This window comes from Ochotona princeps, chromosome 2 (assembly GCF_030435755.1).
Source record: "Ochotona princeps isolate mOchPri1 chromosome 2, mOchPri1.hap1, whole genome shotgun sequence".
Taxonomy (NCBI): domain Eukaryota; kingdom Metazoa; phylum Chordata; class Mammalia; order Lagomorpha; family Ochotonidae; genus Ochotona; species Ochotona princeps.
The window spans coordinates 350,855-374,400 of NC_080833.1; the positions used below are offsets into that span (position 1 = coordinate 350,855).

The 23,546-nt window shown below is 60.5% G+C and overlaps 2 protein-coding genes across 4 annotated transcripts; one reads left to right on the forward strand and one right to left on the reverse strand.

Annotated features, from left to right (window-relative positions):
* The first annotated feature begins 286 nt into the window (after window positions 1-286).
* On the forward strand, window positions 287-7,042 carry PLEKHN1 (pleckstrin homology domain containing N1). Of its 3 annotated transcripts, XM_058660748.1 has the most exons (16): window positions 287-577; window positions 716-771; window positions 871-949; window positions 2,328-2,474; window positions 2,991-3,071; window positions 3,146-3,218; window positions 3,360-3,487; window positions 3,595-3,726; window positions 3,804-3,884; window positions 4,446-4,521; window positions 4,806-4,945; window positions 5,264-5,410; window positions 5,523-5,663; window positions 5,834-6,043; window positions 6,457-6,505; window positions 6,578-7,042. In XM_058660748.1, exons 1-16 carry the CDS (start codon window positions 455-457, stop codon window positions 6,712-6,714), a joined length of 1,800 nt encoding a protein of 599 aa, XP_058516731.1. In that variant the 5' UTR covers window positions 287-454; the 3' UTR covers window positions 6,715-7,042. The 3 variants fall into 3 exon arrangements, with proteins under 3 accessions (XP_058516731.1, XP_036349950.2, XP_058516730.1); XM_036494057.2 differs by having other exon boundaries at window positions 287-771; XM_058660747.1 differs by having other exon boundaries at window positions 287-771; window positions 3,146-3,487.
* Window positions 7,043-7,879: 837 nt separating this feature from the next.
* Window positions 7,880-12,389, reverse strand: PERM1 (PPARGC1 and ESRR induced regulator, muscle 1). The gene is made up of 4 exons (XM_058660997.1): window positions 12,248-12,389; window positions 8,904-11,712; window positions 8,433-8,558; window positions 7,880-8,232 (listed from the first exon to the last, which is right to left on the reverse strand). Exons 2-4 carry the CDS (start codon window positions 11,650-11,652, stop codon window positions 8,093-8,095), a joined length of 3,015 nt encoding a protein of 1,004 aa, XP_058516980.1. The 5' UTR covers window positions 11,653-11,712; window positions 12,248-12,389; the 3' UTR covers window positions 7,880-8,092.
* Window positions 12,390-23,546: the final 11,157 nt, after the last annotated feature.

The following is a 23,546-nucleotide window of genomic DNA, read 5'->3' on the forward strand; positions in this document are numbered from 1 at the left end:
TTGGGGGCCCTGGGCCACCACCTTGGGCTTGGGGTGCAGCTGCACGTGGGTGCCAGTATGCCCCTCACTGGGATTGTCCTGGACACCCAGGAGGAACCCCCCCCACACACACACACGGGGACTGTCCTATCCTGGCTACCCAGGAGGAACTCCCCCACACACACACACTGGGACTGTCCTGGGCACCCAGGAGGACCCCACGCACACTGGGACAATCCTGTGACTTCCTTCATGGACCTGGATATTGACCTAGAGTGGGGGTCAGCACGGGCAGTTTGGCCCCCTTTGCTAGTGCAGGGAGTTCTGCTGTAGCAGTAGGAAGAGCACACTGCCCCCTCCCCCCAGGACACTGGTGACTCAGGGACCAGCTGGGTTCATGGGGAAACAGGATGTGGGGTGGGAGTGCCAGGAGGGGCTCCAGAACCCCAGCATCCCCAGCCTGAACTGAGGCTGGATGCTGAGAGGAGAAATCACCTCTGGCCTGCTGCTGCCCGATGTGGGCCAGCCAGACCTGAGGGACTCGATTGGACCAGAGCCAAACCCACCCAGAAGGGCTCCTCCCAGGCCTGGCCCACAGGTAGGAGCAGGCAGGCCTGGAGCCCCGCCCCCAGGACAGGGCGGGGACTGGCAGCCAGGACAGAGACCCAAACCCGTCGCCCTGCTTGGCCCCTGCTGGTTGCTGCCACTCATGGGGAACAGCCAGTGTGTCCCTCAGGCCCCCAGGAGGCTCCGGGCGTCCTTCTCCAGGAAGTCGTCACTGAAGGGCAGCAGGTGAGCCGGGCTCTGCCGCTGTTGGGGTCCTGGTCAGTCAGTGCTGGATCGGGATGCCAGGTTCTTCCCGTCAGGCTGTCAGCCCTTGCTTGTATCTAGGGAGGACAGTGCGAGGAGGCTGGCTGGACCCAGCAGGGACTCCGCTGCAGACAAGCTCTTCCACTACGTCCCTGGACCGGTGAGCGCTGTGAGCTCAGAGACTGGGCTCCTCGGCAGGTGGGGACAGCAGGGCCAGGGTCCCCTAGCCTTTGAAGACAGCAGGGCCAGGGAACCCCAGTTCGTGGGGACCACAGCACTGTGCTCTTACCTGGCTGGGGGCCAGCCTAAGGGGCTGAGCGTATTTAGGGTCTAGACCGAGGGAAGGGAGGAGACACAGCCCCGCCCTGGAAGCTGGTCTGACCGCCGAAAGTCTGAGTGAAACTGGGGCGGGACTGAGTCAGTGGGAGCTGGCGGCGGGGCGGGTCATGGGCGGGGCCTCTGGGCGCAGCCTCACCTTTGCTGTCTGGGTGCCTCCCCCATGCTTCCCAGTTCTGAGGGACTGGAAGAGGATCCTGGGCCACACATGCCATGCCTGATGGGCTAGCTCTGGGCAGCGTCTGGGTTTCCCAGACTGGAGACACCTATGGCAGCCCAGAACCTAGCTCCAGGTAACAGTACTTCCTATGGCTGGGTCCCAGGCCCCAGCCACACTGTCATGCCCAGGGGAGCCCCAGACCCCCCATTGGCCCCCCATTTCAGCCATGACAACCAGAGAGGGGTTCTGGGAGGTAGTGTCAGGGTAGGGTTGAGCCTCGGGCAGCCCAAACCAGTTCCTGGCTAGAGCTTGACTCCACTGGGTGGGCAGCATGGCCCATTCTTACTGGCTCCTGATTTCCACAAGGGCCATCCTGGGTGTGGGTGCAGAGGGTCCATCCACAGGCAGGGAGGCTGTGGTCTGTCCACATTCTTGCTCATGGGCAGCTTAGCCTGAGAAGGGCCCTTGCCAACACCCCAAGGGTACATGACCTCTGCACAGCAAGTCCCTCAGCTTGTGGGCCCCGTCTAGGGACAGAGCAAGGAGAGGTGAAAAACCCCACACCCCGTGATGTCATAGCATCGCCATCACTGTAGCTCTCCTGTGGCTGTGGCAACAAGTCGCCAGCAACAGGGGGTGCAGGGGAGCCAGCTGTGGAGGAAGGGGCTGCAACAGGGGAGAGCTGAGGAGACTCCCCTGGTGTGAGGGGCTCAGGGCGCTGCCAAGATCTTTGCTCCTGCTGAGGTGTCAGGATGCAGGCTGGGCACCAGGGTTGGCCCAGGGCATGTAGGGGGCAGGTGCCAAGGGAGGGCACTGACATCCAGCCCAGTCTGGCTTTTCCACTTGTGTCATGTGTGGCCGGAGTGTTGGCCACCTCAAGATCTGGTCCATGAAGACTAAAGGGGGACGGGTCTGGCTATACGAAGGGGTTCTCAGGCTCCTGCTGGTGCCGCAGGACGATGCCTATATGTTCATGGCTTTGTCCTTCAGTTGGGCTGGTGGCCCCAGTCAGGCCTCCTTCCCTGAGCTCTGCTGCCCACAGGACATCCCTGGCCTACAGAATCAAGACACAAACCTGGAGCAGCCATTCCTGAGCATTTACAAGAGGGCCCGGCGCAGGGTGCCTGTGAAGGAGCTGGGCAAGGTCATACACTACGCCAAAGTCCGACTGCGCTTCCTGCACAGCCAGGTAAGGCCAAGGTCACGGTCAGTTTGGCTGCAGGGTCCCAGGGTCAGCTCAGCCAGGCAAGGCCAGAGTCAGCTCGGCCAGGCAGGGCTGGAGTCAGCTTGGCTGTGGGGTCCCAGGGTCAGCTCAGCCAGGCGGGGCCAGGGTCAGCTTGGCTGCAGGGTCCCAGGGTTAGCTCGGCTGAAGAGGGCCCAGGGTCAGCTTGTCTGCGGGGTCCCAGGGTCAGCTCAGCCAGGCGTGACCCATATCAGCTTGGCTGCAGAGGGCCCAGAGTCAGCTCAGCCAGGCAAGGCCAGAGTCAGCTCGGCCAGGCAGGGCTGGGGTCAGCTTGGCTGTGGGGTCCCAGGGTCAGCTCAGCCAGGCGGGGCCAGGGTCAGCTTGGCTGCAGGGTCCCAGGATTAGCTCGGCTGAAGAGGGCCCAGGGTCAGCTTGTCTGCGGGGTCCCAGGGTCAGCTTGGCTGCAGGGGCCAGGGTCAGCTTCCTGGAATCCCCCTCACATTGGCCCCTGCTCTTCTCCAGGACGTCAGTGACTGCTTCCTAGAGCTGTTTCCATCCCACCTGTACTTCCAGGCCCACGGTGCTGAAGGGCTTACATTCCAGGTGAGGGGAATGCCAGGAGGTGGGTTGTCTCTGACCTCAGAACCACTGCAGCCCCCTCTCCTGTACCCTGACAGGGGCTGCTACCACTGGCCGAGCTGAGCGTCTGCCGGCTGGAGGGGTCACGAGAGTATGCATTCCAGATCACAGGTGTGTGGGCCCTGGGAGGCCTCCCTGAGCCATCGCCAGGGTCCAGCAGAGCCTCACAGAGGGGCCAGCCCCACACTGTGCCTACTCCGTCCCCACAGACCCCTGCCCACCCCCTCCTGGTGCTCTGCCCCCTTCCCACAGGCCCTTTGCCTGCACCCCTGCTGGTGCTCTGCCCAAGTGAGGCAGAGCTGGGCCACTGGCTCTACCACCTGGAGAAGCAGATGGCCCTAGTAGGGGGGCTGCGACGCTGCCACTCGGCGCCTCCACAGGTCAGTGCCTGGAACCCTGCACCTGTGGCCCAACTTCCCCAGCCGGCCTGCCCTGGACCAGATCCTCACCAGGGCCCTGCACCCACAGTCCACCCTCCTCTACCTAGGCGCCCCCCAGGGACGAGCTCCCCTGGACGCTGCATCGCCATCTGGCCCAACTGTGGACAGCACCAGGGCGCGAGTCGGCAGGCAACCCCATCTGTGCCTCCCGGGTAAAGCTGCAGCATCTGCCCTCACAGGTGAATGTGGAGATGGGAAGTGCGTGGGGTGTCCCAGCCCCCTCAGTCCCAGCGGCTCACTAGCCCTCCCACAACAGGAGCAGTGGGACCGACTCCTGGTGCTGTACTCAGCTTCCCTGGCCATCTTCTCGGAGGAACCCGATGGGCTTTGCTTTAAGGTGGACCCGCCCAGGGAGGCACCTTGTATATGGGGGTGGGAGGGGCGGTCATGCAGGAGGAACCTGTATTTCGGGGCCTGTTGGGACAGAGCACACAGGCCCTGCCTGGCTGGCCCCACTGCTCTGGTCACTCTGGTCTTATTTCTGGTTGGAGAGGATGCCCCACCCCGAATGGTCCCTATGCCCTGAACTTGACTACCTCACAGGGCAGTGGCATGAGGGTGGGAGCTGTGCCCAGAGTCCCTAGCAGGTGCTTGCTGCATGTGTGTCTAACATATGTCTTCCAGACCCCTGAGAAGCATGTGTGTGTGTGCATATGAGCTTGTGTGCAAGTGTGTCCTCTGGCTTGCACTCAGTCACTGAAAGATGCACACGGGGGCTCCCTGGGACCCCCCGCAGTCTCAAATAGCCTGAGGGGCTCCTCAGCACCCTGTCTCCACTGGTAGCTAAGGCTCCACCATAATGGACAGAAGGGGCTAGGCTGACCTCACTCAGCCTCCATGCCAGCCAGGCTCGAAGGGGCCTGGCTAGAGGCCCTGCCCTCACTGAGAGTCCCCACAGGGGGAACTCCCTCTCAGCGCCATCCACATCAACCTGGAGGAAAAGGAGAAACAGATCCGCTCCTTCCTGATTGAAGGTGGGTGTGGCTGCAGACCCTGGGCTTGCTTGGGGTACTGAGGACATAGGTGGGAGAGAGGAGCCTGGGGTGGGGCACAGGTGGGAGAGATGGACCAGGGAATGGGACAGGAGGGAAAGAGGAGGCTGTGGGGGGCACAGGAGGGAGAGAGGAGCCTGGGGGGCACAGGTGGGAGAGAGGAACCCGGAGGTGGGGACAGGAGGGAGAGAGGAGTCTATGGCCTGGCTCTACTGGGTGCTCTGCAGGACCCCTACTTGCCATGTTCGGCCTCATTTGCTATGCAGGCCCCCTCATCAACACCATCCGGGTGCTGTGTGCCAGCTATGAGGACTACAGCCACTGGTTACTCTGTCTGCGTACAGCCTCTCGCAGAGATGGGGCCCCCATGCTACCAGGCCCTGAGAGCTGCCTAGTGCCTGCACAGGTGAGAAGTTTGCAGGGACCCTTGGGCAGATGTGAAGCCAGGGGCAGACATGATCCCCAGCATGGGAAGGTAGGGAGGAGTCCAGCCTTCAGGCCATGCCCTGGCTGCCCAGTAATGGGTTCAGGCTCCTTGCTGAGGGAACTGAGTCCTCCAGGCTCCTGAAGACCAGCGGCTGTCTAGTCAAGGCTGTCCTCCTAGCCTGCAGGAAGCAGCCTGGAGGCTACAAGGCAAGGGAGGGGCCTGGGTCTCCCCCTCTCTAAGCATCTTAAGGGTCTTGTGTAGGGAGAGGCAAACAGAACTTTCTGGGAATTTCTCCAGAACCAGGACCATCCTGACTATGGCAGCCTGGACCGGCAGAGAGCAGAGCTGAGACGCCGAGATAGTGGCCGTTTACCCAGAGCACAGACCTGGGCACAGCGACCCGGCCCAGCCGTACCACCACCCCTGCACCTGGACCTGACCAAGGTGAGCCGCTCACTGTGCTGCCTGGCCTGGCCTCACCCACCCATTGTCCTGCCCAGTCTTTGCCTCAGCCCAGGAACCAGCTCAGGCACTCTACCCTGCCCTCTTCCCGTAGGTGAGCTGCCTGGGCCTGGAGGGCAGCCCAGAGGCCCCTGACAGCTCCTTGGAGCCACCCCAGTCCCCACTCTACGCCGACCCCTACACACCGCCTGCCACCTCCCACTGCAAGATCACCAATGTCCAGGGCCTGAACGAGGTTAGGGCCCTGCTGGACGTACCCATAGCCTGAGGCTGTGGGGACTAAAGCTTGGCACCTGGGCTCAAGCCTGCTCCTCAGCCCAGGGTGTCCAAAGCTAGGGATCTGCTCAGGGCCAGGTGGGTGAGGGTCCCCTTGTGGGACGTTGACTCACTCATCTTTTGGGGCAGTTCCTCAGTGCCATGCAGAGCTCGCCTGGACCAGAGCCCACCAGCCCCCTCCCCACCATGCCTGTGTCTATACCTGTCTGCACCCCTGCTTCTGGAACCACCGGCCCCCATGTGGGTGCACACAAGGCCGCCCCTCAGCCCAGAGCTCCTCAGAGGCCCCGAGGTTCCACCAAAGGTCGGAGGCCTCGGCCGTCAGCATCGCCTCAGCTGGTGAGTCATAGCCGCGCCCTGGTTTACAGAAGTTGGGGGGGCGCAGAGGTCAGGGGAGCTGCACACCCTCAGGGGCAGAGATTAGGAGGGCTCAGACCTGGGGGAGCAGATGTCAGGGTGGGACTCCAGAGCCTGGAAGGATGGAAGGCAGCAAAGCCTGCTAAGACAGAGAAAGGAGGAGCGCAGTGATGGGCCAGGCCCCTTCACCATCATGGGGTTACTCTCAGGGTCCCCTTCCCGTCATGGAGATCCTCCCAGGGTCCCTTCCCCCCTCATGGAGATCCTCCCAGGGTCCCCTTCCCCCCTCATGGAGATCCTCCCAGGGTCCCCTTCCCCTCATGGAGATCCTCCCAGGGCCCTCTCCCCCCTCATGGAGATCCTCCCAGAGACTCACACTTGGGCTTTGGGTCCAGGTGTCATCTTCCAGGGAAGGCCCACCCAGCCCCCCACTGCCTCCCCCAGGTGAGTGAGGGTGCTGCCAAGGGGTGGGCCCCTGGCATTGCTACCCCAACTGCTACAGGTCTGCCCCCCTAGATGGCTGCTTCCCTGGGGGGCACAAGGGCCCCAGCTATGAAGATGTCTGGGACAAGACTCCGCCTGCCTCTCACCGGAAGTGGCCCCAGCAGCTGGCCCAGCCTGAAGCAGAGGGCAGCCTCCCCCAGTGGATCTGAGGCCCCTGGCACCTCAAGGGGCAGTCTGCAGCCTTGACTCTGAAGTTAGAAACTGGCCCTGGCAGGGTGGGGGTCTCCAGACCCTGAGTTGGTCTCTGCTCAGCCCTAGCAGCCTCTTGGGACTGGGAGAAGGCCCGTCTTCCTGAGGGATGTGTGGTGATCAGAACTCAAGGATAGCAGGGAGGCCCTCTTGGCCCTGCCCCAGTGTGCCCAGGGGAAGGCCAGGGGCTAAACTGGGGCTGCAGCTGGGCTAGGGGTTGCAGCATGGGATGGAGGAGGCTACAGAAAGTCAGATAAAAGCTTGGCGGGGCCAGGCCATGTGAGGTGCAGGTGTGTTAGAGGTCAGAGGCAGCAAGGCAGGGCCTAAGGGGCTCAACCCAGTGTTCCCTGAGAATGTGGTTAGGGTTGCTCAGACTCCGACACTATAAACCAGGAGGAAAGAGATTTATTGTCTCTATGTCCCCCCTCCTGCAGCCAGGACCCCCACCACCCTAGGTCTCTGACCACCCCTGCAGCTGGGGCTCCCACATAGGTCTATGACCCAGCCCACGCCCAGAAACCAGGGCTCCCACCACCCTAGGTCTCTGTCCTCCTCCCAGCCTGTCCTTCCATCCCTGAGGTTCCTGACCGCACCCAGCTCGCAGGCACCTTTGGTGTGCCCTGAGCCTTGCCCCCCCTTGTGCTGGGACCCATCTCCGTCCAATGACCCCTCACCTGTCTGGGGCTGCTGTCCAGCATCTTTGGGTGCTGACAGTGGAGGAGCCTCTGAGGCCCACAGTGTGTAGGCAGAGTCTTAGAAGGGTGCCCTACCAGCTGGGAGGCCCTGACATCCTAACGCCAACCTGCCAGTCCCCAAGGGACCAGCTGCTCTGTGTGGCTGCAGGTGGAACCAGAGGCAGCTACACTCCACTCCAGTTAGTAATGTTGAATCTCTTCAACATGACACTCCTGAACCCCTGGTTTCACCTCTGAACCCTGAGTCCCACATCTGAACCCCCAATCCCATTGCTGAACCCCTGTTCCACATATGAACCCCTATTCCTGCCTCTGAACCTCCAATTCTACCTCTGAATTCCTGGTTCCATGTCTGAATCCCCATTCTCACCTCTGAACCCCCATCCTAGGTCTGAAATCTATAGTCCCAAGTCTGAACTCTCCAGTTTCACCTCTGAACCCCCAGTCCCACTGGAATCCCTGGGTTGCTCCCTCCGTCCCACCATCTCTCCAGGTCCCGGGGCTGGCCCTCAGGAGTGTCTAAGAGAGCAGCCTCCAGGTCCCTGGCTGTGTAGAAGATGGGGTCAACAAGGATGGGGACAGCCACTTGTCCTTGGCGCCTGTGGTCATCTTGTTCCCCGTCTTTCTGGGATGGGACTGGCTCCTAGGAGCTGGGATGGTGCCTGGGGCTGGGGCTACGGCTGCGGCCAGGGTTGGGGCTGGGACTGGGGCTGGTAAGCCGCTGCCCCACTTGTCGACGGAAGTAGCGGATGGCAGAGACTGTGCCGAGGTTGGCCAACAAGACTGCAAGAGAAGCACAGGTTAAGTGCTGGCCCCAAGCAGTCCTGCCCTGGTCAGTGCATACTCCCTCATGGGGAGAGGTCATCGGGGCAGGAGCAGTGGTCAAGGGATTGGCAGAGGCCGAGAAACATGCCCCCCACTGTGCCCCCCCCCGGGCATAGGACCCCTAGACCCAGCCCCCTCTACCCCCAGGGCCCTCAAACCTGTCTTCCAGGCATCTGGGGTCTGCAGATCAGACGTCCTCACAGCCCATGTGGCAAACGCTACAAACACCAGGCACAGGTCCTTCTGGCTGACAGTGAAGGAGGGGAGGGAGCCCTGGAGCTCCCCTGGTGAGAGAAGCAACCCTTCAAGTCAGCTGCCCCGACGGTCACATGCTCCCCTGAACATGTCTGCCCATCTGCCCTAACAGACATGTATTCCCCTGAACACATCTGTCCTGGACGCATTGACCTGAGTCACATGTACTAGCTGGGTCACCGCTCAGACACTGAGGTGCTGGGCAGTTTGGGGGTTGCCTTTGTTGGTGGTCTGTGGATATCTCTTGGTGGGAGACCAGCTGTCCTGTTACCTGCCCATTCAGGGAGGGCAGGAGCTTTCCCAAAGACACATCCACAGACTATAAACTCAGGGTTTTACCAGGCACCCCAGTGGTCTTCCTGGTCAGCACTCACCTGCCCGCCTGATCACCAGGCTTAGCTGCTCTGCTGGATCAGTGCTGGCCTTGAGGAGGCTCCCAGGCCCTGCTTGCCAGGGGGCCAGCCTGGTGGGCTCCAAGTTGTCCATCTGGAGGAGACTAGGGGGTCCCAGCATCCCCCCGAATGTGTCGTCTCCAAAAAAGTGTTCATAGGCCTCAGGGATGGACAGAGACACAGGGCTGCTAAGGGGCAAGGCTGGTGCAGGCTTCGGTCTCTGCGGCTGGCAGTCCCGGAAGAAGAACTCGCACATGTCTGGCCACTGGTTGGCCGCTTCCCCTTCCTCGTCCCCCTCACTCCCCTCCTCGATGGTGTCACAGAAGAAGAACTCATAGGCCTCCGGAAGTGTCACTGCGAAGCCCACTCTGGACCCTGAGCCTGCCAAGGCCGAGGGGGCAGGGGGTGGAAGATGCTTAAGGATCCGAGGCTGGGGCAGCCGTGGTCCCACTGCTACAGCATCCCAGGCACCCGAGCCGCTGCGGGCTGCTGGCGGGGTTCTGCATGGTGAGAGGGGACCTACAGCCCCTTCAGCCTCTGGCCTAGCCATGGAGAACCTCACTTTTTTCTTCCTAGGGCCTTGAGCTGGGCCTGAGAGTGGGTCCTCAGTGCCAGGTCTGACAGCCTCTGCCAGGGGAAGCCTACCCCCCGACACAGTCATCCCCGCCCCATCTTTATCCAGCCTAGCCTGTGAGGCACAGACACCCACACATGGCTCTGCCCCATAAGTGGAGGGAGAAAGAGCCGTGGGCAGCACAGCCACCAAGCCAGGTTCAGGTGAGACCCCTTCTGACTTGACCGCTGGGTGAACTTCAGGCAGATATATGGCCAGTGGAGGCTGGGACGTGGGTGTGGGCCCAACCATATCAGGTGGAAGCCTGGACACAGAGGTGGACACAGCCGTGTCAGACATAGGCCTGGACACAGCTGTGTCAGGTGGAGCCCTGGACGCAGGGGTGGACACAGCCATGTCAGGCAGAGCCATGGACACAGCCATGTCAGGCGAAGGCCTGGATGCAGGGGTGGACGTAGCTGTGTCAGGTGCAGCCCTGGACGTAGGTGTGGTCGTAGCCGTTTTGGGTGGAGCCCTGGACACAGGGGTGGACACGGCTGTGTCAGACAGAGGCCTGGACGCAGGGGTGGACACAGCCATGTCAGGCAGAGGTCTGGACACAGAGGTGGACACAGCTGTGTCGGGTGGAGCCCTGGACGCAGGGGTGGATTCAGCCGTGTCCAGAGGAGCCCTGGACGCAGGGGTGGATTCAGCCGTGTCCAGAGGAGCCCTGGACGCAGGGGTGGATTCAGCCGTGTCCAGAGGAGCCCTGGACGCAGGGGTGGATTCAGCCGTGTCCAGAGGAGCCCTGGACGCAGGGGTGGATTCAGCCGTGTCCAGAGGAGGCCTGGACGCAGGGGTGGATTCAGCCGTGTCCAGAGGAGCCCTGGACGCAGGGGTGGATTCAGCCGTGTCCAGAGGAGGCCTGGACGCAGCAGTGGACGCAGCCATGTCGGACAGAGCCGTGGACACAGGGGTGGACACAGCTGTGTCAGGTGCAGCCCTGGACGTAGGTGTGGTCGTAGCCGTTTTGGGTGGAGCCCTGGACACAGGGGTGGACACGGCTGTGTCAGACAGAGGCCTGGACACAGCAGTGGACACAGCCATGTTGGACAGAGCCGTGGACACAGGGGTGGACACAGCTGTGTCAGGTGGAGGCCTGGACTCAGGTGAGAATGCAGCTATGTCCGGTAGAGGGGTGGACGCAGCTGTGTCAGGCGGAGGCCTGGATGCAGGGGTGGATGTTGCCATGTTGGGTGGAGGCCTGGACTTGGGTGAGGACGCAGCTGTGTCCGGCGGAGGCTTATCTCTGAAGGGTGTTTTCAGTGGGTCCGCAGGTCCCTCAGGTCCAGGACCAGGTGTGGATGGCTCCACATCCAGGCCCTGGATGAAGCTGGACTCAGGAGTTCCTCTGGAACCCGTCCCCAGCTCATCCTGCCCAGCTCCTGCTGTCAGCTTTGCCTTTGCAGCCCCAAGTCCCTTGCCCTTGGACCTGGCCAGGCCAAGGCCTTCTGGGCTGACTTCAGTGAGGGGCGGGGTGCTTGGCTGAGTGAGACTAGGGCCCAGACTAGGCCCAGCCCCCTTCCCGGCTGTGGAGCGCTTCTTCTTTCGGTTGAGACTATCCGGGGGTCTCCGCAAGGCACTACTGCGGCCAGCAGGCTCGGGGCTCCTTGGGGCCTCCCCAGTGGGGCTGGGGGCTGGGCCCTGCAGAAGCCTCTGCATCTTGCTGCCGGATGCTGGCCCCGGGAAGGACGGGCACTGCCCTGGAGGACTGGCACTGGAGTCAGGGGGTGACCTAGCTTCCAACTGTTCAGACGTGCAGGGCGTCTGCTGACTGGCCCCCCAGGCCAGGCCCAGATCGTACTGAGACCTGCTGACCAGCTGCCAGGCGGCCGCGTTGGCTCCCTCTTCACAGCCCTGCCAGCAGCTTCCCACTGCGGCCAGCTGCCCAGGGAGGAGGGGCAGGGGCCCCGGGGGACTGCCGCCCCTGCTGTCGGCTTGGTCAAGGTCACTGGACAAGAGCTCGTCTCCAGAGGCTAGACTGGCCTGCAGAAGGCCACACTCGTCGGCAACGGCTGAGAACTCAGCCCAGTCCTTGTCATTGAGCTGGACACTGTACTGGAAATTCTCCATCTCCATCAGCAGGGGCGCTGTGGGGGCTGCCCGGGGGGTGCCCATGCAGACGCCAGCCTGCCCACACCCAGACGGTCCTCAGCCGCCCCCTGCTCCATCTCCTACCTGGAACGAAGTAGAGGGGGCAGCAGGCACCTGTGCGTCCTTCAGGGCTCCCACATCCCCAGCCCCCACCCACTGCGCAGTCACTGCGTTCCACACTCAGAGGACACCGTTTCCGGGCCTTTTCCCCTCCCTCCCTCCACTTTCCCCTGTGAACACTGCAGGGCCAGCACCTGAGGTTGGTGCCCTGTGTGGTGGTCAGCCCGGGCTCTCCCCAGCTGGCCACAACTGAATGAGGGTGCCATGCCCAGCAGGTGGCCAGCACTCTGTGACCTTCCAGCTGACCAGATAGCCCCTCAGCTCAGAGGTCACTCTGGGTTCAGGCAACAGTGTTTCCAGTACATAACGGGCCAGGATCCCTGCTGGGGCTGCCCTTTGGTGCCCACCCCAGGAGGGCAGAGGTCACTCAGACTGTCCTGACTGCAGCGTCCAGGAGCCCTGAGCACCATACTTTCCAGCCCCTGGGCATTCAGAGGCCTGGGGGCAAGGTCTGCTGCCCTTGAGCGCCTGGGGGGTGACGAGGGGCTGAGGGTCCTACCTGTGTGTCCTGGTGACCGGCTGGGGCAGCGGAGCTGGACGTCTGAGCCCGTCCTAGGGCAGCTTGGTGCTGGCTCCACCCCCATGGCCAAAAATATCTCGTCCTTGTCACCAGGGATTCGTCAGGGTCAGGGTCCAGGCCACAAATAGATGGCATTTGGGGGCCTCCAGTATGTGAGGGACATCTTCCTGTGCAGGCCCAGGCTGAGGTCAGTCGAGACCTTGGCCAGAGGACACTGCCCAGGCACCCACGGCTTGGGGCCTCCTGTGCCCTGAGATCACTCCAGGCGTCCTTCCTTCCGAGGCCCACACCACCTCACCCCAGCTCCTGCTCAGCTCTGCAGACGGCTGCTGCCCTGGGCCTCAGGGACTGGCAGCAGTTCTCTGTGCTGGCCACCCAGGCCTCTGAAGCATCTGTGTGCCATCACTCCAGCTGAGTGTGGTGAGCGGGGGTGGCACAGGGGGGTAGGGACGTCCAGGGCCAGGGGCCACACCTCCAGGTAGGCATCAAGCTGGCATGAGAGGTTGGCACACAGGTGCTGGAAGTACACACGGCAGACATTCCTGGTAACGAGCACGCAAGGGGCAGCTGGACCAGCGGGGGCCCAGGACGGCCACCTGCACAGCAGCCCCTGGGGAGCAGGCCAGCACCCCGCAGAGCAGCTCCTGAGGGTTCAGTGGCAGAGGCTCCCAGCTGCCATAGCTGGACCAACAGTCAGGTCAGCCCACCCACACTTGCCCCAGAAGACTAGCTCAGCAGGCTGCTTGGCCAGGTCCAGAATCCCAAACTAAACCCACAGGTCAGACGTGTCAGCTTCCCTCATTGCCCCACGGACACTCCGTCTTTCACAAGTTCACCTCCGTCCTCACGTGTTCACCTCCGTCCTCACGTGTTCACCTCCGTCTTTCACAAGTTCACCTCCGCCCTCACGTGTTCACCTCCGTCCTCACGTGTTCACCTCCGTCCTCACGTGTTCACCTCCGTCTTTCACAAGTTCACCTCCGCCCTCACGTGTTCACCTCCGTCCTCACGTATTCACCTCCGTCCTCACGTGTTCACCTCCGCCCTCACGTGTTCACCTCCGCCCTCACGTGTTCACCTCCGTCCTCACGTGTTCACCTCCGTCCTCACGTGTTCACCTCCGTCTTTCACAAGTTCACCTCCGCCCTCACGTGTTCACCTCCGTCCTCACGTGTTCACCTCCGTCCTCACGTGTTCACCTCCGCCCTCACATGTTCACCTCTGTCATTCATAATATTGCCCCAGTTTTTCACACAAATGCCATGGCGCCCAGTTGCTTTGTTGATGCGGGTTCTGTTTCTGATGTGCCGGTACTGCAAACATGGCCACTCTGAGTGTTCTGAAACACTCATCACTTCCCCAGTGCTAAGGCTGATCAAAGGTTTGGACTTCTCTGACATCTGTTAGCGCTCACTCTGGGGCAGCACTGATGGGCCAGGTTGCGGCCCCTGTGCCATGTGGCAGACCAGATGGACTCCTGGGTGTGTAGCCAACTGGGGAGTCATCAGCAGATGGAAGACCTCTTTGTCTCTTTCTTACTCTGCAAGCATGTAACTCCGCTTTTCTAATACATTTTTTTAAAAAGGAATGGTCCATTCATTAAAAAAAGCACTAAATATAATTTTCTGCTGAAAAAGTGGGTTGTAATTTTTTTCTCTCTGTTCAGCATCCACTGTGCTATGTGACAGCATCACCCACCTGGTCATGCCCAGCCTGACCTGTGTAAGGGACAGGAGGGGGAGTTGGGCCACACTACCTGGCCTGGGTTTCAGCATGTGGACTCGGTCAGACAGGAAGGCTGCGGGACTCTGACCTGAGGACCCCTGAGGGGACATGCAGGGTCAGAGCGGAGGCGTGGTGGGGGACTAGGGCTGTGGGACAGAGCCAGGAGGGCAGGGACTGGGTCAGAGGGAGGAAGGGGCCGGCAGAGCATGGATTGTCCTAGGCTCTCCCACCCCGGAATTGGAGCCTCTGGGAAGGGTGACGGAAGAAGGGTGGCACTGTGGTTGGCGTCTGGGCCAGATGAGACCTGGCTAACGGCACAGGTGGCACAGGTCAGGTGGACGGTGCTGGATGGACCACCACAGCTGGAAGGGTAGGAGAAGTGGCACTGCATTATTAAATGGCTGTTATTATATAAAGAGATTCCGCAGACACAGGCAAAGACCGCAGGGACCTCCCCATGTTCCTCTCCCCGCACCCCTCCTTCCTCATCCCTCCTCCCTGGCCCCTCTTCCCTGCTGTTCCTCCTTCCTCACCCCTCCTCCCTTGTCCCTCCTTTCTGAACACCCCCCTCACTTGCCCACTCACCAGCGCTGGAATCAATACCACTGGCCAAATGAGGAAAAGACGGTTCACGGCTACTGGATGATAGCATGTCCCAGGACGGCCGTGTCCCTCTTGCAAGTGTCAATGTCCCTCAGGTTGACCATGTCTACATCCACCTGGTGTGGACATGTCCCTCCTGCTCACTTCTCTTTGTCTAACCCTAATCCTCCTGCAGGGTTTCAAGGCCACATTGGCCAAGGAGAACCTCACCTACATTTCTTCTTGGAGGCACTAGAGGGCAGCAGAATTCCAAGAGCAACACCCGCTTCAAGGTCTCCCCAACTCTCTGAGCTTGGGATTCCCCAGGAGGTTCCCTCCCACTTCAGCTGGCTCCAGAAGAGGGGGTGCTGGGTGCTCTCTGAGAGTTGCCATGTCCCTTCCTGAAGCCACGTTGACTGACAGCTGTCACACCTGAGGGCCAACTTCCAAAGGCCAGCTCTGGTGGCAGGCTGGGGTGGACGTGGTATGACTGACATGTCCCCAGCCCAGGATCACCTGTAGCCCCACCTCTCAGCAGCCTGAGACTGCCTGCCTTTGGAGTGCTGCATCTTCTGGAATTTCATCTCAAATTTGCTTTTTTTAATACTCTAAAATTTGCTTTAAGTTTCAAGATCTTCTACATTTTAAAAAATTTTTATTTTTGATGATTTTTACATAGTTGATTAGAATGCAAAGGATCAAGGGCAACAAGAAAGTGGGTGAGACTACCATGTTCACATTCTCTCTCTCTCTCTCTTTTTTTCCTTCTTGCATCTGAGGGAAAGGGTGAGACAAGGAGGGGAAGCCACACCCAGCCTCCCAACCGCCTCCATATCCTAGGATGGAGGACAGCCATCCCAGGGTCCCCGATGTGGGACATGCTCCAAGGGTCCTGCTCAAAAGGTTTTGATAGTTCAACAGTTCTGAATTGCTGCTGATCTTGCCACTCCAAGCATGATGAAAGCTTTCCAGGATTCGCTGGTTGACAAGGTTAACCTTAGACTCTCTGCATATTCACTGTCCACACTTGGCCAGGGTAGTGGATCAATCTGTTCTGTCCTCCGTCCTGTTGCGGGACCAGGTGTACTCTGCAGGCTCCGTGTACTGCCACATCCTCCATGTGCATCTGGGTGTGCTATCCAGCCATGCCTGCCTCTAGTCCTGGTTCACAGGCTCGCCAATAGGAGTGGCAGCCCCACCTGGCCCAACCCACACTCTATTCTGGTGCTCAGATTCACCAGCGAGTAATATGAACTGGCCCAGACTGGTTTGCCCCTGACCTGAGCCAAATGTGTGCTGGTGGGTACTATCACCTTGCCTGTGGGCTGCTCCCTATCGTGGTTCTTGCGCTTACCTGCAGGGACTGTGTCCCAACAGAGGAGTTCCCCAAGCTCCTCCATCAGAACCTCTCCCAATGCCAGATTTTGTGCACACCGGTAGGTCCATGAGCCAGCCCTACTTAGTCTACCTCCTATCCTAGCAGGAGCAGTGGCCTTTCCTGACTGGCCCTCACTCATTCTGGTTTTTACTGATAGGTGTTACAGCCCAGCCAAGCTTGGCCCACACCCAGACTCAGCTCACACGTGGCTCAACAGGGGTAGAGACCTAGCCTAGCCCACCCTACACCTACCCTGATTCCCACGAGCATCAGTGATGCTGTAGTCTGGCCCAGTCTGGCACACTCTGGACCCAGTCCACATTTGTGCCTAGCGACACTGCAGCCATGTCCAGGACCGACAGCAACCCCTCACTCTGGCCCTCACACTCACCTAGTGGGATCCACAACCCAATCAGGGTGCCCCCTTAGCTCCCCTGCTCAGTCTGCTTCCATCCCTGCCTCATGCATACCTGCAGGTATGACAGCCTAGCCCAGCGTGACCTGCACCCCTGCCTGGTTTCTGCACTTGCCAGTGAGCTAAGGTTCACTTGTCCCTGTTTGGTCCACCCTCTTCCAAAACCAACCTATACACTTGCCAAAAGGTGGGGCACCTTGCCCAGCTCACCTGACTCCCCACAGGGGAGTCTCCCAAGTTCCCCCACTCAGCCCACTCCCAGACCCAGATCTCACACATGCCAGTAGGTGCTATGCCCTTGCCCGGCATAGCTTGCCCCTCCATCTTGGCCTTTGAATGGGCTGGTGAACGTTGCAGCCTGACCTGCCCCACATCCTGTTTTAAGATGCACGTGCAGGTGCTGTAGCATGGACCTGCCCAGCCTCTTCTCGGCCCCAGTACCCGTGAACCCGTGAGTGTTGGTGGGTTCCAGGTTCACACCTAGTTCAGCCCATCACCACCCCAACTCTGAAGCTAACCAGCAGGACTTGCATTTCCACAGGGTTGGGCCCGCTTATCCCTTGCAGAATCCATCCCTGGACCTGGTTCTGTCACCTGCTGGCTAGTGTCATGGCCCTGCCTCATGTGACCTGTCCCCTGTTCCAACAGTCAGGTACTGGGATCTAGCTCTGCTAGACAGGCCATCAGCCCTAGCCCTCTTGTGGACTGCCGTGTGGTGGTCAGTGATGTTCTGCACCAACAAGTCCATCCCAGGACTCCCATATGGGCTGGCACATCAGTCTGACCCATACAGCTCTTCCAATCTCTCCCCACCAAACCACTAGCTCTCAATCCTTGCTTATCTTCAAGTACAGTAGCCCTGTCATTGGGAGTCCCTCAGGAACCATTCCTCAGCTGCACATCAGGTGGCTTTATCCATGGATGTCCTTAGGCAGTAATTCCTCACCCCTAAGTCCCCAGAGCTCATGGGCAGCAGCCAGCAGGTGAAGCCGGTCACCGATAGGTGCTCTGGCTGCCTGAACCAAGATGGTGCTGGCTGCTTTTTAAGAAGTCGGTCCAGGCTGTGCCCGCTGGCCATCAACCTAAAGCGGGCAATGGAGCACAGCTTCCCATTCACGTTCATGCCTACCCCAAGCCAGATGGCACCGGCTGTGCTTCCTGCCCATCAACCAGAAGTGCCGGATGGAGCAGAGGCGCCTGTTCGCAAGCCTAGCCCTAGAAGACCTTCTACACTTTGTAACTATTGAAATGCTTTAGGTTAGCTCTGCTGCCACTCTGTGCCTTCTTATTGTGTTCTTTCTTACGATTTATTTACTTTACGTGAAAGTCAGAATTGGAGCGATCCGGATCCTCCATCGGCTGGTTCACTCCCCAAATGGTTGATGTGGCTGGAGTCGGGCCAGGCTGAAGCCAGGAGCCAGGAGCTTCTTCCAGGTCTCCCATGTGGGTGCAGGGGCCCAAGGCCTTGATCTATCTTCCACTGCTTTCCCAAGAGCATTAGCAGGAAGCTACATCAGAAGTGGAGCAGCTGGGACTTGAACTGTGCCCATGTGGGATGCTGGCATCACAGACAGTGGGCACAGTGGGTGGGGCAGCAAGGGATGGAATTCCAAGGTGAAGGTTCCAAGTGCAAAAGGACGGAGGCTAGAGTGGCCTGAGGATCAAGCAGGGTCCACCCTGCAGAGACAGCTTTGGCAGAGCTGACTCCAGAGCGACAGTGCGGGGCCCGGCGGCGTGGCCTAGCGGCTAAGGTCCTCGCCTTGAACGCCCCGGGATCCCATATGGGCGCCGGTTCTAATCCCGGCAGCTCCACTTCCCATCCAGCTCCCTGCTTGTGGGCTGTCGAGGACGGCCCAATGCATTGGGACCCTGCACCCGTGTGGGAGACCTGGAGGAAGTTCCTGGCTCCTGGCTTTGGATCGGCGCAGCACTGGCCATTGCAGTCACTTGAGGAGTGAATCATCAGACGGAAGATCTTCCTCTCTGTCTCTCTTCTCCGTATATCTGACTTTGCAATAAAAATAAATAAATCTTTAAAAAAAAGCAGAGGGACAGTGTGTGGTCAGGCCGTGGGCAGACCCTGACCCCCATCTGCACACCCAGCCTTGTAGGCCCCCCCCTCCCCTCCTGCCCAGAGGTGGGAGTGGCCTAATCAGACAGCAGGGTGTGAACGCTGGGTGGGAAGCCCTGTAAGGGGAGGAGTGGACGACCCGGGGTTAGGAGACAGACAGGTGGAAGCTGGGGCTCCCCGAGCCCGACCGTCTGGGCTCATGGGTGGGGACCACTCCTGACAGTGGTCAGCGCCCAGCCATCCCCTTCGCAGGCACTGAGGGAGCCCACAAGGGCATCCTGTTGTGCCTGTTGTCTTCAGCCACGCCCAGAAGTAGCGTGTGGGAAGTATCTGTGTGGGAAGCAGCCTTGCCCGGCCCAGGGTTGGGGAAGGGGCCCTCCGGCGGTCAGGCTGCAGCCCTCTACCAACCTCTGTCCTGCCCCAGTATGGACACAGCCGACAGAGACGGAAGCAAACGAAAGGAGACTCAGGGGGCAGGCCCTGCCAGCTGCAGCCCGGGGGTTCAGGGCGCGAACGCCTGGTCCACGAGGCCCTGGAAGATCTGGGCCTCGGGAGAGCTGGGAGGATCCCCTGCCAGCCCAGATGCTTAGCGCCTCGAGGCTGGGGTCGGTCCTCAGAGAGCCCCCACCTGGGGTCTATATAAAGTCACCGCAGAAGCCTTAGGCGAGGACAGCACTGCGGAGACCTGGCTGGGCTCCAATGCCTACCAAGGCTGGAGATCCGCGCACAGCGAGCAGCGGCTCCAGGCGAAGGCCAGGGCCAGGGAACAGGGGCGGCAGGGGCGGCCGCAGCACCCAGGAGGCGGGCTCACCTGTGGCCGCCGCGGCGTCCCTGCCCGACCCGCGGTCTGTGTCCACGGGTCCCCCCTGGACCTGTGCCACACTCCAGGGCTCAGCAGCGGGCGCTCGGGACGCAAGGGGGAGGGAGGCCGACTCACGCCCTTCCCGCGGCCGGGATCTCGGCTGAACCAGGCCCCGCTTCTGCAAGGCCGGCCAGGAGAGCTGCGGGTCCGGCCGAGTCCCCGCCTGCGGGGCTTGACTGGGGTCCCGCCATCGCGAGCGGCGTGGCGATCCCCGAGGCCAGGCGGACGCCCCGCCGAGAGCCCCGACTCCCACCCGGCTATTTAAGGCGCGGCGCGGGTTGTGAGAGCCTCGCTCCGCATTCTTTCCCACACTCGCCAGCCAATGCGCGGTCGACCCTCGGCTGGCGGCTCCCGCCCGCAGCCCCCGGCCACAAAGCAGCGCTGACCCCCACCACCGCCGCACGGAGGCTGCCTCCCCGGCGAGGGGGCTCCGGGCCGCGCGCCAGGAGGGGCCGCGGGCCTGGGCAGACTCCCCCGGCGGCGGCCCCGGGACCCTGGCTCTGCCGGGCCTGCCCAGCGCCGTCCCGGGCCCCCTGGCTCTGCCGGGACTGCCCAGCGCCGTCCCGGGCCCCTGGGGAGCCACCTGCTCTGGAGCTGGAGGAGCCGCAGAGCCAGCGGCGGGAGGAGGCGGTTGGAGCCTTGCCTGGGCCACGCTTTGGGGGCTCATCAGGAAACGGGATGATCCGTAAAGCTTTTTCAGGGGACTTGGAAGCGGCGGATGGGGAGAGTGGGGGCAGCTTTGGGGGAAACCGCTGGAAGCTCAGACTGCCAGCCCTTTCGCTGCCCGGCCCTGCAAGTCCCAGACCTCTCCTCTGGGATCCTGAGGCTGAGCCAGCCCTCAGGGCCTGAGGCGTCCAGACTAGGGTGGCCAGGACCAGCGCAGCGGTGACAGACTTGACCCTGGGCTCCAGTGCCTCCTGTGTGGCACTGCTGTGAGGGGAACCAGCTGCAAGGGTGGGGAAGCAGGCTCTCGGGGAGGCCCGAGGTAGCACCTGCCAGCAGGCTGACCCTGACCCATTGCAGGTCCTGCTGACTGCAGTATGGGCTCCAGAGGTGAGCTACAGCAGTGGGTGGGCACAAGTCCCCAGCCACCCCACCCCACCCAGCAGCAAGCCTCTGTGTGCCCCTGTGCTTGGCAAACAAACCGGCACTGTGGTGGCCAGGACCAGAAAGTCACCAGTCAGGGTCATGCAGTGATGATGGCCGGCACCGTGAGGCTGGGCCTTGCCCCCAGACCCTCCCTCTGCCCAGCAGTGAGGGGGGCTGGAGGTCTCCTCTTTTTCTCTTTAAAGATTTATTGTTGTTGTTGGAAAGGCATATTTAGAGAGAAAAGGAGAGAAAGATTTTCCATCCACTGGTTCACTCCCCAAGTGGCCACAACATCCAGAGCTGAGCCATTCCAAAGCCAGTAGCCAGGAGCTTCCTCTGAGTCTCCCACACGGGGTCCAGGATCTCCAGGCTTTGGCCGGTCCTACACTGCTTTCCCAGGCCACAGCAGAGAGCTGACAGGAAAGTAAAGCTGCCAAGACACAAATCCGCACCTATATGGGATCCTGGCACTTGCAAGGTGAGGATTTAACTTTGAAGACATTCTTGGTAACAAAGGGGGTGCCTGCCAGAAGCTCGGAGCCCTGGGGTGGACACTGTTTCCTCCTACAGTAGGGCAGTGGACCTGTGGGCTAGGTCCAGCCCTGGCACCCTGTGGCTGGGAGCCATTAGTCAGGAATGGTGACCTTGGGCCAAAGGGACCAGAGGGGCAGGGCGGGGGGCGGGCACCAGGTAAGGCCATGGCCCTGAACAAGGTGAGGACTGCCGGGCAGCTGAGCAGCTTCAGGTCACGTACACTGATCTAGGTGTTGAGCAGTTGCTGGGTTTGCAAAGAGGCTGGATGTCGTTAGACCACAGGCCTCCACATGTGGCTGCCGTGGGGGCGGTCCTCACGAACGAGGCAATTGGGCCTTGTGTCTGGTGGGTTAGCTGCTGTTTGCAGCTCCAGAGTCCCATTTAGGAATCAGTCCGAGTCTTACCTGGTCCACTTCCAATCCAGCTCCCTGCTAATGCAGCTGGGAAAGCAGCAGAGGGTGGCCCAAGTGCTTGGGCCCTGCACCCACGTGGGAAACCCAGATGGAGCTCTTGGCTTCAAATTGGTCCATCCCCGGCTGTTGTGGCCATTTTGGGGGTGAACCAGCAGATGAAAGATGTCTTTCTGTCTCTCCTTCTCTTTCTCTAATTCTGCCTTTCAAATGATTTTTTGTTTTTTGCGTGTGTGACTAAAACAGGGCAAGCATTTTGTTGGTGGACTGTCCACGTCCCAGGCTTGAGCTCTTGCCTGCAGCCGGTGTGGGCCCTGTTAGGAGGGGGCTCTGAGGGAGGCCACTGGGAGAGCAGAGTGCCCAGAGCTGAGAACTGGGAACAAGGAGGGCTGAGGACCGGGTTGGGGGAAGAGCTGAAGACTGAGAGGCAGAGAGAGCTGAGGATGAGGGGGAGGAACGCCTTTCTTTGCGCAGAGGGAGATGGCCCAGCCGAGAATCAGGAGCAGAGAGCCCCAGCCGAGAATCAGGAGCAGAGAGCCAGGAGAGCAGAGAGCTGGGAGAGAGAGATAGGGAGAGAGGAAGGGAGTGTGCTTTTCTAGCACAGAGGTGGGTGCTGGGAGTGCAGGGTCATTGGGACTGGGAGTTACAGCAGTGAGCAGGCCAGGGATACAGGGCTTCGAGGGGGATTTACGCATAGAGCCGCTGCTGAAAGTGAAACTGAAGAGCCCAAAACGGAAAGTGAAACATAAGGAAACTGAAAGCCTTAGGGAAACCAAAAGTGAACCTTAAGGGCTTGAGGGCACTCAGGCCCACGGGCATTACAGTGGTGAGGGGCTGGTACCTGAACCTTCACTCTTCACATTCCTCCCTTTTGTTGTATGTAAAGGCAAAGGGCGCCGTTCGCTCCTGCAGCTTCTTCGTGCTGAGTCTGGACACACTGTTCTCACGGTGCTGATCTCACGGTGGTTGGGGAGGAGTGAACTCCTGAAGAGGCAGGTACCCATAGAAGTAGAGGGAGGGGTTACTTATCAGAAGTCTTTTTTTTTGAAAGGTAGTTTGAGGTCTTCCAGAGGCTCTCAGGAATGTGTAGTCTCCGTGGTTTGTTTGGATGAGGAATTCTGTTCTGGGGGGAGGGGTGCCTCTGTGGTGGCAGATAGACCACCTTCCGCAGACAGCATTGCAAGGGTTCTTGGATGGGCCAAAGTGATGGGCTCCTACCACGCTGGTAGGAGATTGGTGGAGTCCCAGCTCTGGCCCAGCCCAGTGTCTGGGCAGTGAACTCAAGTTGCTTCTCGGCCTCCTGCAGACATGACCTTGGAAAGCAAATCCTTCCCACAGGTACTCATGAGAGCCAGATAGAACATGGGACACTCTGGGCCAGACCTCAGCACCTGCTGAATCACATGAGAGCTGGGTCTTGGAATGGACAAGGTGTGGCTGGGCTGTAGCACTCAAAAGTAGGAGCCAGAATGGGTGTGGGTTAGTCAGGCAAGGCCAAGTCAGACTGGGCACAGAACTCACTGGTCTGTACAAGATCCATGACTGGGAGGTGGCCTGGTACAGGAACTTGCGGAACTTCCCTGTCAGGATGCAGTCCCTGCTGGTGAATGCAAGAACCAAGATTGGGGGCCCGGCGGCGTGGCCTAGCGGCTAAAGTTCTCATTTTGAACACGCCGGGATCCCATATGGGCACTGGTTCTAATCCCGGCAGCTCCACTTCCCATCCAGCTCCCTGCTTGTGGCCTGGGAAAGCAGTCCAGGACGGCCCAATGCATTGGGACACTGCACCTGCGTGGGAGACTCGGAAGAGGTTCCTGGTTCCCAGCTTCGGATCGGCGCGCACTGGCCCGTTGCGGCTCACTTGGGGAGTGAATCATTGGACGGAAGATCTTCCTCTCTGTCTCTCCTCCTCTCTGTATATCTGGCTGTAATAAAATGAATACATCTTTAAAAAAAAAAAAAAAAGAACCAAGACTGGGAGCAGCTCAAACCAGGCCAGGTTACAATACCTGCTGACATATATGTGAGTCAGGTCTGGGTGCGGGGTGAGCCGGGCTGAGCCGGGCTGAGCCAGGTTATAGTACCCTCTGGCAGATGTGAGAACCAGGACAGGCTGGGTTGGACCGCAACACCAGTGAGTTCACATTAGGGCCAGAACTGGGCACTGGCTAGGTAGGCTGGGCTAGACTGTAGCATCCACCAGTATGAGCTG

Coding starts and splice junctions, on each gene's coding strand:
- PERM1 (XM_058660997.1), bottom strand. CDS start 11,652: ATGGGCACCCCCCGGGCAGCCCCCACAGCGCCCCTGCTGATGGAGATG. Junction 8,559..8,903: donor CCTGGTGATCAGGCGGGCAG/GTGAGTGCTGAC, acceptor TTCTCTCACCAG/GGGAGCTCCAGGGCTCCCTC. Junction 8,233..8,432: donor CCCAGATGCCTGGAAGACAG/GTTTGAGGGCCC, acceptor CTTCTCTTGCAG/TCTTGTTGGCCAACCTCGGC.
- PLEKHN1 (XM_058660747.1), top strand. CDS start 455: ATGCTGAGAGGAGAAATCACCTCTGGCCTGCTGCTGCCCGATGTGGGC. Junction 950..2,327: donor TCCACTACGTCCCTGGACCG/GTGAGCGCTGTG, acceptor TGCTGCCCACAG/GACATCCCTGGCCTACAGAA. Junction 3,727..3,803: donor TGCAGCATCTGCCCTCACAG/GTGAATGTGGAG, acceptor CTCCCACAACAG/GAGCAGTGGGACCGACTCCT.